Source organism: Varroa destructor, unplaced genomic scaffold, assembly GCF_002443255.2.
Source record: "Varroa destructor unplaced genomic scaffold, Vdes_3.0 BEIS01000001.1, whole genome shotgun sequence".
NCBI lineage: Eukaryota > Metazoa > Arthropoda > Arachnida > Mesostigmata > Varroidae > Varroa > Varroa destructor.
The window spans coordinates 15,674,330-15,685,548 of NW_019211454.1; the positions used below are offsets into that span (position 1 = coordinate 15,674,330).

The 11,219-nt window shown below is 41.3% G+C and overlaps 1 protein-coding gene across 1 annotated transcript; it reads left to right on the forward strand.

Annotated features, from left to right (window-relative positions):
- Positions 1-727: 727 nt before the first annotated feature.
- On the forward strand, positions 728-9,330 carry LOC111242974 (uncharacterized). Its single transcript, XM_022787949.2, has 11 exons — positions 728-1,314; positions 1,927-2,142; positions 3,564-3,885; positions 4,597-4,818; positions 5,151-5,252; positions 5,643-5,840; positions 6,148-6,349; positions 6,877-7,176; positions 7,350-7,643; positions 7,959-8,292; positions 8,699-9,330. Exons 2-11 carry the CDS (start codon positions 1,928-1,930, stop codon positions 9,066-9,068), a joined length of 2,559 nt encoding a protein of 852 aa, XP_022643684.1. The 5' UTR covers positions 728-1,314; position 1,927; the 3' UTR covers positions 9,069-9,330.
- The last annotated feature ends 1,889 nt before the right edge of the window (positions 9,331-11,219 follow it).

The following is an 11,219-nucleotide window of genomic DNA, read 5'->3' on the forward strand; positions in this document are numbered from 1 at the left end:
GCGACAAACAAAGCGCAAACAACACAAAACAGCACAAAAACTAAGCATTATCTCTGACGGCCTCGCAACTTGCTTTAGACAACAGTCTTAATATCGCGTAGCTGGTACGTAAACGAATTTAATTATTCTTTGTTTTTTGTAAACTCTCTAAGACGAATGCACAATAAAAGCACATTTTAAGTTTTACACCCCATCGAGGCCGCAAACGGTGGAGGCCTTTGTCATTTGGTCCTGTTTATAGAGATGCTATCCAAAAACGGTGACTATGGGCGGCAGGGAGCCTTTGATAATATGCTAGATGCGCGCTACTATTAGCACAGATGGAAAGATTTTTGATAGGAAATTTATTTTTGTTAGAGACCTTATATATAGACCACATGTAGAGACCATATATAGACCTTATGATATCTATGACATGACCACTTGAGCGTAAGTCTAAATAGTATTACGTGAACCAGACTACATTAAAGATTAAACCCGTTAGAAAGAAAGCATTACAGATTACTCTTTGCATAATAGGTGATATCCATCGTAATCAAATTTTTAGACTTTGACGAAAAGCCAGTGGATTTAGGTAAGGAACACTATAGAGTAACATGTTTTTGTTAGCTCTGTAACCAATTTGAAATCACTTTAGGATTTAGCCTCATATTTAACGCACAAATCATGGTACCTAACATAGTTTTTTTAATAAGCAAATTTTTGGTCGATCATTTTTTCTACCACGTCTTTCAAAATCTACAAGACGCCTCAAACAATCTACCTATAAACACCAAGATCAATACGACTACTTTTCTCTTTCTCTTCTATTTTCTCTTTAGTTATAATCAATGTGAGTGAACACAAACGACCACCAGACGAAATCTCCCGTGCGATCACAGTACTAGTGATTCCTGTCTATTAGTAAACCCTGCTATTCTATCAGGCAAGACAGCACCTAGTAAATGGCGTTATGTGCGAAACGTGCGTCGCACCACCATGACACCAGAATTCGTAGGTTAACTCGCAGCCCTCTTGCCATACGGACGTGCAATTGCAGCCGACGCAAGCCGAAGTCATAATGGGGTCATAGCGCAGCCGTTATCAACCTCTTCGCCGCGTGTCTTGCTACTCGTCTTTGTCGTTCCAATCGCAAAAAGCTCAATAGTGTGCAAATCGTAATTGTTTTTCTGTAAAGTAAACGCTGTTTTTTAGACGTTACTCCGCTGTAGAGTTTCGTTGTTCTCCGAACCATCGATTCAGCACTTTCGAACGTGTTGTTGTGTAGTGCTATTTTGGGATGACTTCACCTTAATCGACTTCATCGAAAAAAAGGCTCGTCTATTCAGAAAAAGTTGCAAAAATATTATTGATCTATTCACATATATTGACCTAGTCATTGTAACCATTGTAATGAAGTGTCGATGCCTATTTGACCATGGATTGACTCATTTTTTAAAGGGTGTGCGGCTTAGATGTCTTATTCCCCCGACCGATGTGAAACGCTCATAATATTTGTTCGCTGAAATTTACCACGATTATCTCTCTTCCTCGTTCTTTCTCATTCTTTACGTCGACCGAGCAATGCCTATATTATGTTTCTATATTGGCCAACTGTATCATATGGGCTTCTGCGCACAAATCGAATGCGGTCAGCCATCGACCAACAATAAGTCGATGATTATGATAGCTACAGATTGTTGGGAGAGCCTGTTATCTTAGTACCTCACCCTCGATCGGTGTAGTGCTGCCGTAGCAGCAGCAGTTTCGTCAATAATATTAATTGTGGAAGTGTCAGGTTTTTGTGCGGCGTTGCCTAGTAATTGTTTCATTGGCGCCTCGATGGCATACACTTGATGCCGTAATTGCTGTGAATTTCCTGAGCACAGGTTACTGCCACCTTCCGTCTTCAGGTCTTGTTGTGATACAGGCGTTCTTGCCTTCCAGGATGCCGATTGGCCGCCGGGGAAGTTTTACTGGAAGCTCAAAGGACGTTCAGGGATCGGGTCAAGGAAGTAATGCCGTGCTGTCTGGGACGACTGGTGCACTTACAGGGAACTCCGACTGGACTATGGGTTGCCACCCATTCAGCCATGAAGTCTACCTACCAATGGGCATCCATCTGGCCAACACGAAAATGGATCAGTACTTACACTCACTTGGGTAGGCGCTTGGAAAGATGGGTGTTATTTTTCGTATTGGAGATAACCCAATAGTTTGATTCACGTATATAGTACTAGTCTATCGTAATCAAACCTAAACACAAGTGTGGAACCTCTGGTGGTGTATTACAGTTGTTGATTATTGTTTTTACCTAATAATTCTTTTTGTACGAAACGTTTCAAGGTTGTATTGTAAAATTATCCTCTGTAACAAAGACATACGATAAAAGTAGAGCACACGGTCGAAGACACGAGTTTTTAGGTTCATGTACACGTCATTAGCAATAATGCACAAGCTAGATTTTTGTCCCAGACCAAATATACATTTCTACTAGGATAAATGTGGCATATTTTCCTAAATTAAACCTCTTTCAAGAGGCAAATCAACGAAAATACACTGGAGTCTTTTAGGCGCTGTTTAGATGTTTCGTGCAGAAAGCGACTAGCCGAACCGCGGAACGGAACGAATGAAACGCTGAAATGCCCTCGTTCGTATGTCATGATGAGTGTAACCGCAATTTCGAATAAAACAGTCTTCCGTGACTTTTGTTAAACGTGTGCGATCCGTATACGTTATGTGTACGCCAGCCCTCTCATAGTCATAATGGCGTCTGAACGCATGGCCAGTTTGCTAAATGGTCAACTGTAGTTGAACATCTTGGATAACGTGGGCTGCACTAACAGTTAAAACAGACACAGTATTGTCGATGTCAGTTGCACGGAACACTGCACGCACTTTCCGTACAACGCTAATTCCAAGTCAATGCCTGGCCTAAGAACGATGTGGTAATGATGAACGTTTCGTGCTGGGAACGGTCAACCGTCTGGTGGAATACCTAACGGCGGTGCCGAACGTAAGATTCGAAATATTTATTACTCATACAACTCAAATATACAGGCATACTATGAAAACAATAATAGTAAAATATCGTGTATTCAAGGTCAGTTAATAGCTAAAACTACTGTGAAACTATCTACATATCGAAATCTAAATCGGTAGTAAAATCTTGAAGAGACTTGAGTAAAACTTGAGAACTAAATTGATCGATAAAATTTATAATAGTAAGAAACAAATTGTCAATCAATCAATCAATCAATCAATCAATCCTCTATAAGATGTTGATCTTTGACTATGTGCATTTATGTATGTTCAGTATAACACATAGCAAGAGCAAAACACATTGAACGAAACCAGCGAGCGAAAAGTTGTTTTTTTTATCAATATACCTCAGCGACTTCACGCTGAATTAGCGTCCCACATCGATGGCGCACTTGTGAGGCTTACAACCTTAACACTGTTTGCACAACAAATATAAGTAATCGCGTGTAAAAAGAAAATGCTAAGTAACCCTCAAACTAGACTTGCGCTATTTATCTATAATAGAGGCTGAGGTATTGCCTTGAAACGGATATGCGTTTTAGATTGTTCCGGTATCATCTGCCAGTCGATGGCTCCTGTCTATTCCGGGCCGTATCTGAGGTCTTGTACGGATCGCAGAACAAACACGCCGCGATTCGCCGGCTCGTGTGTGACTTTATTCTCGAGAATCGACCGCTGGTTCCGCGTCAGCTCGATCCTCAACAATCGCATGAAGACTATGTCCGTCGCCTACGAGAAAACAGTTTTCCCGGAAATAACAACGAAATGCACGTCCTTGCCCAGTTGTTTCGTATCGATTTTGTTGTGTATTACCGCGCCGATCGAGGCCCCACCAACGTCACGCAGGGCGGATACCCCCTCAAGGTTTGAATAAAGGCAAACAAAGTTGCAGCCTTGAATCTAGTACCTTCAGTTCCGATGACGAGATATTAGGGTTAAAAAAGAGAAATGAAGAGGAAGCTGACTAGCGAAACGAATACTATCATAGTAAGTAATTGATAAACTAACCAGTTAAAAAGGTCGCACTTGAATGATGGACGAAATGTTGAATCTGAATTCTCAAAAAGGAACCGTATGAAAAAATCTAATTCTTTAATCGAACTGTTCTTTATGTTCTGACCTATCACAGGAGAGTAACTGCATTTGCAGCCTTTCTCCTTGCAGCTTTTCGAGGGTTGATTGCATTGAATTGTTGCCTACTGATTATGGGAGAAGAAGCACTGGAGACGCCTTAGTTCATCGCAGAAATCACATAAGATAACAATACAATATTGATACTCTGAAATAATAAATTAATTTAGGATGTAAGAGCTTTATCTGTTGCCCCAGAAGCTTATTTCCCTCAGCCATGTAGAGCTCACAATCACCCTTTTTTTGCTTGGAGCCGGTCGCAGTAAGTGAATTTTTCCCTAAGCTAAGTAAATGTCCTACCGCTATTAATTCATAACTATCCTAACCTCAACTTATTCAGTTTGCCAAACCATTATCAGCAGAACAGATCCATTGAAGTCAAATAAATCCGGCCGGCGATTTCGTGAATGATTTTTTTGTTTCTTTACATGGATGTCGACCCAGGTAACGTTATGCTGGTCGCACGGAAAACAGTACGACCTAGTCTATACGAAAGAGCACCTCGAGGCACTTACAGTGTCTCAGGCTATCGTTTATGACGTGCTGTACAAAGACGTGTTTGAGCTGGGCGGTAAAGAAGTCGATTTTGCCGTGACCAAGATGCTCTACGACAAAGAGCACTTCAAAAACAAGCGCCACCTTACTTTTTCGCAATGGTGCAATTCGGTAAGTTTGAAAGTGCAAAAGGCCAAAGGCGGGGAGCAACGAACTACTGATTGAGAGATAAAGACTTAGACTAGTCCTATGTGACGTCAAGGGAGGCAAAAAATAATATATGGAATACACGTACTACGCGAGGGCTGTAGCCCACGTGTAATTCACGTGAATAGGATGGTTTGAAAATGCAGCGAGCTTTAAGCTGACTTTATTTTTGAGAAGTAAGGCAGATAGAGCGATTTAAACGTATACAGCGGGGTTGTATATGTAAGACAGTGGCATACGAAATTGTATTATTGTTATTATTATAGACTCTTTGCGTGATGTTGCTTCTTTGACAGGTGGCAGAGGGCGAAGAGCGCAACGTATCAAAGCTCCCGGAGAAAAATGGCGAACAGATTGTCTTAGCGGTTCGCTGTGGTGTCCCCCCATTTCCATTTAAGGTAACAGAAATTGTGTAGACCAGGCTTCATTCAGGTTCGCACATAACTGCTCCTATCCATTGTAGTTCTCCAACAAGAACTACAGTGGTAGAAGTTATTATATCACCCAATTATGGTGTCGACCGTTTTTGTCTTACTAGAGTCTGACTTAAATCTTCACAATGTAATAAAATCGTCTTCTTTTGCTGAAGTTATAAAGACACTGTAGTGAGGCGGCCTTCCTTTTATATTGCACCTCAATGCTTCTTTGTCTGGTTATGAAGGAAATTTGTTGATGAAAATTGTCTAAGGCGATGCCTGACAACGGATTTTTTTTAATGGAACCTGAACGTACGCCAAAGGGTTTCTTTATCTTCTAACTTCTCTGAGTATACGGATTTCTCCATTCAGGTAGCGAAATGTCTTGATCCTAACCTATTCCGCAATGTCGACTACCTGAATTGGTGTGAGGAGAAACGCGACGAGTTCAGAACTGGCCATCTGGTAACACCTGCTTTGGACACGGGGGTAAAATGTACAGCGCGCATCGGTATGAAGGAGCATACTGGGTTTGTGCAGTCGATTGATACAAAGGGGAATACCGCACAGGTAACTTTATTGATATTAGTGTAAAATTAAGTTAAACTTTGGTTATCGTTGCTAGCGCAGTGCCAAAGGCAAAACTAATTATCGCAACAAAAAGTAATAAGACGCTTATCGGACATTTGTAAGAAAGCTAGCCGGTACAAGGAACAAATGCCTATCGGTGATAACAATAACAACAGTATAACAAGTAGGAAGCTAATAATTTAGACAATTCAATAGACGATTTATTTGTCTTCTTTCTGCTGGATAACATTATACGAGCTGCATGTAGTGAATTAGTGCAACATTGTCTCATTTTATTAATCTATAGGTGTTTTTACAATCGATTGGCGAAATTCGCACTCTACCGTTATCGAGTATCGAGAGTTTGCCTGTGAGCCTTCGAGTCACGCTGGCTTCGCATCATGCGTTACGGAACAATGCCGTGGAAGACGATGAGCACTGTCGCACCTATCGAGTGGCGGTCTCATCAGGGAAATCACAGGCGCGAAATCGCCGGAGCTTCAGCACCGGTTAGTTCGCTTAGGGAACTCTAATGTCTGATACTGACTTTGATAAAAGGAACCATGTATTTACGTACATATAAAAAATGTGGAAAAAAGCTACATAGACCGCATCGTTTTCAGCGCAAAAACGGTGATAGAAAATTCTAGTTCTTTTTTGAAGCACAAGAGAGTCAAAAAATGTTGTGCTATTTACGTTTATACTAGTAATAATTACGTTTAAAGTGCTATTTACATTACTATACATTTTCTGTGACCACATTTCGAAAGATAGAGCTATATGGGATAGTTAAGTATTTTTGCAATTCATTTTTGTTAAATCTAAACATAAGGAAAACCATTGTTTTTTTTTTATTAAGAAAGACGGTGGCCCATATCACATTCATAACCAGTAATTTCATTAATGGGAGGGTTTGCCATTATGTAACACCATGTGTGTTACAATTTGAAGTGCAGAAATACTCTTATAGGATGTTCAGCTGAAAACAATTGCCAGTCCTTGCTATCTTTGACGGTCCATTTCTGTGCGGTCGAAGGTGACGCGGTGACAGCCGACCAACTTGAGGTACTGCTTCGAAAACAACAACACAGCGTCCATAAACGAGCTCATGGTGGGACTAGCAAAGATAGTTCTGAAAACAGCCCTAGCAAACTCGGGGGAATACCAGAAGCAGCGCACGACCGCGATAGCTTAGGCTCGCATTCGGTGTCCACTCAGGAGGGATCTCGGTCACAAGGTGGCCAAAATATGAAGATGTCAGAACACGACGATGTTATGAGCACGCACGAGGATGCGGAGAATGTCGCCAGACATACACGTGGTCGACCCAGAAAATGTAAGAAATGTAACTGTAGGAAATAAAAGCGTAAATATCTATATACATGTAATTTTTTTTTTGAAAAATGTGATGTCTGGAGCACATACCAACGCAAATTATTTACCTGAGAGCAAATGAGTGTTACATTTAACGAAATGATCTTTAATATCAGTAATGCGCGTATTTCATAGTTTCCTTGCCTGCTGTTAAGACCAACTACGGTCCACCATCATCACCTGTTGCTAGCTGCTACACCCCAACGATCATGAACGCGTGCGGTCCCGTTCTCGTCAATGGGCATCCAGGCACTTACGGCGCCATCGATGCTGTGAGCGGACTGGCTGGCATTAGCGAGTCTGGGGTGACCGTTGTGCCCCAGCTAAGCGCGCGCCCAGCACAAACGATCATTTTCGATCCAAACTATAGTTACGCAACTGCCGACATACAGCGGGTTCCTGATAGTACAATCTACGCAACGGCGCCTGGTGAGTTCGAGTGTATGAATACTTAGGCCACTATCTCTGGATACTGTTTCGAAAGAGAGCAACATGGATAGAAACGTCGATCTTGTTTAAGCCTATTGTGATTGACTTTGAATCACGAATCTTCGTTTCGTTATTTATATTGAAGTGCAACCAAAAAAGCTGCTAAGTCGAACCGAAATCCATATTCGAATAATCGCCGTAGTTCGGGAGAAGAAAACGCAAAACAAGGACTCAACTAATTGTGCGAAGTTATTATATCTATATTTATTGCCTAATGTCGGTACACCGTATTGATAGATTCTACTATATTTACAGGAACAACAGCACACGGTGGATGTGGTTTTCAGCATCCGCCTATGGGTATAGGTGAATACCCGATCGTCCCAATGAATCCCGTTCCCGTAGTGCCGATTGCCCAGTTTAACCCATCCGTGCCGCCACCGAATTACCGCACTATTCCGGCTTTACACTCCCTCGTAGCACCAGCATCAGCTGCAACAACAGATTGGACATTGGATTATCCTATGGAGTCCGTTGAACCTGGTTTTTCGTTTCGAGCCCCTCCTCAAGAGATGAACATGAGCCTCATCGATATGAGCCATTTCCTCGATGGATCAGATCTACCACTCCACAGACTCGACATTGTTAGGTTAGCATAGTTACTCGTAGTAGTCAAACTTGCGCAAAGTGCCAAGCACCAAAATAAATGATATTTCGAATTTTACGCCCGACGCTACTGCCTTAATTAATCGTAGCTTTGGATAACGGCACCAGCACGAATCAAGCCGTGTGTCGACCCCTGGTTTTCAAGTTAGGCACCTCTTTACTGAGCGTTCCTAAGTCAAGCGGGCAAACATATTGTCACTGCACCATCACCCGGAGATAGGTGTTCAGCATTTCTGTAAATTGAATAAGTAGTAAACGCCCATTCTAGCGTTACTTTATCTTCGCATGTTACGAACGGCGGGTAGGCTAGGACGCGATCGCGTGTCAGTTGGCTATATTAACTGTATGACAGCATCTCATGATTCTTACTGAGCTGAACACCTTTGCAGATACTTCTTCAACTTGGGCCTATCCGTTTATCGATCTCGTAAGCTACCTGAAGGCACACCAGCGGACTCGTTGCCGGCTCCAGTGGCATGTACGCAGGCCGCTCCTACAGGGACATACATCGTACCGTTGACTTCGTCGGCAGGATATCAGATGGTTCCTCCGCAGGGAACTGTGGTCTATCAACAGGCTCCTCCTGCAAGTTATCCAACTACGGCGGGTCCAACTTATGCTAGCTATTCGGTTTTGCCACAGGCTGCGAGCTACACCGAAATATCGCCTTCAACGATTACAACAGCTGGACCAACGTCGTATGCTGCCTCGGTGCCGGCGGCTGCTCCGGTCCAAGCCCAAATGACGGCCGTTAAATAGCCCAAGATAATTGTCGCCTACTTGCGGTCTATAGCCGCTGGGCCAGTATCGTGAGCGTGTGGAGTGTGGGATATGCTGTTAGTGTCTCAAATGGCGTTAATTTTACACTTTTTTACAGTAACAGCACAAAAAGAAGCCTGCAATCCGAGGTGGCACATTACAGCGGTGTAAGGGTCCTTGCCCCTAACTGGGATGAGGTTTGTCTTCCTAGTCAGAAGACCAACAGAGAAAAACAAATGAATATGCAACACATCACAATTAATTGGGTGTCTTTATTGAGTACGCGTAATACGCAGGAATAGAGAGGTAGATAAATAGGTAGATATATAAATGGAAGCATGTGTGTGAGGCAAGGCTCGCTGAAAAAAAGCAAGAACTCTATAGCGGTGTGGCTCTTTTGGTTAGCAAATATTTTTTTCAGTCCTGCGTCATATCTACTTGTTCAATGCATATATTGAAAGAATGTCGGCATGCTATCGGTCGACGCTCTATGGGCACTAAAGCTCTATGAGTAGTGTACTGTAAATTGAAGTTAAAGATGAGTATTCATCTCAAACTTACCCGTAGGCACATGCAAAGCTTAACCTTCAGTAACAATATCATATAGGCGTTGATTGTAGTAGGTGCAATGTGTCTGTGACAAGTTTGTAATGAAGTATTGCCCACACATTAGATCGCCTAGGTTCGAAACTCGCTTTATAGTGCTGAAGAGAACCATTACCTTTCTGAAACAATACTTAATTGGGGCAATAAAGCTGAATGTGAAATTCAAAACACTTGTTGCCACTCTACAGGGGCATAGCTGAGTTGTTTAATGAGATGGTATATTGTAAATCGTGGTTACAGAAAAATGAGGCTATATAAGTCATTATGGTTTCCTTGTAAGACGGAAAAATTGCGTTTGGAAAACAATACTGTTTAACCGCTAGTATTGCTGAGATATATGCGGGTGACAAATTTGGTGTCACTTATGTTTTCGGAACCTTATTTTTTTGATTAAGTTTTCACAGCTGGATCTATTTGGGTGAGTTAAGGATCTTCCTTTATATTTCATCAATATGTTTCCAATTGAATTTCCAATATGAAGGTGTTTATTGACCAAGTAGCTTGTCTGGCAGTGTTCTACCTTAGCAAAAGGTACTTTTTCAAAAATAGCTCGAAATCTTGCAAATATCATGTTTGTGAAAATCAATTTGTATTACATTCGAATTGTACTTGGGTTAGTAGTACTTCTACGCGTACCCTTATAAAGAAGTGTTTCGACTGGTAAACACTTCTTTACACGTACCCTTATATGTGTTCTTATTAATAGGCTTTTTATTCGTATTCCAAAAAACTACTTCTTTAGCCTTTTACGAGTGTTTGACCAAGGTGAGCCACGCTGGCAACCTGAGGCACGTAAATCTGGTATGGCCCTAACATTTTTGATCAAGTTAAATTGTACTTTACTTTCTGATTGAGTCGCTCGATTATAAGGTAGCGGGTCTTCGCTTGCTTTTTCCATAAACGTTTGAATCTAGAGAAAGGTACAGTAAAAACTGTTTATTTTACGAAAAAGACGATAATGCTATATTAATATATTATTTTTATAACCTTGATTAGGTTAGAAATGGAACGTTTAATGATTCACAAAATATATGAAGGTCTAAACAAATTAATAGATGGGTCAGTACAATATGTGCGCTTTTTGCGATGTCTGAATACTATTAAAGGTATCGGGTACTAGTGTGCTGTTCCGGGAAGCTTGTGATTATTTTTTTACCCAGATGGCTTTACCCAACATAAGCTGGAATAACTTGCCCTCCGCATTTATCTGTATATTTTTTTTATTTTAGTATAACATTCTACGCTTTCCGATTGTGTGGAATTAGAACATTTCTTTACATATCTACTCTGATGTCTCTATCTCATAGTGTCTGACGTATATCTAGCGAATATAAATGCAACACACATTTTGCTTTATTATGAATAGTATCTTTTGTTTTATTACGGTAATAATAACTAAGAATTATATAATTGAACAGCAAATCGGTTAAGTGTTTTCGGTCTTCTTTTCTCGAGCTTGACTCGGCCAAGGCCTTAGGGTCTCCTTTTATTGAGCTTTCTTGAAGTTCCTTTCGGGACCCTTTTGCATTATTAGGCCGTTGCGCA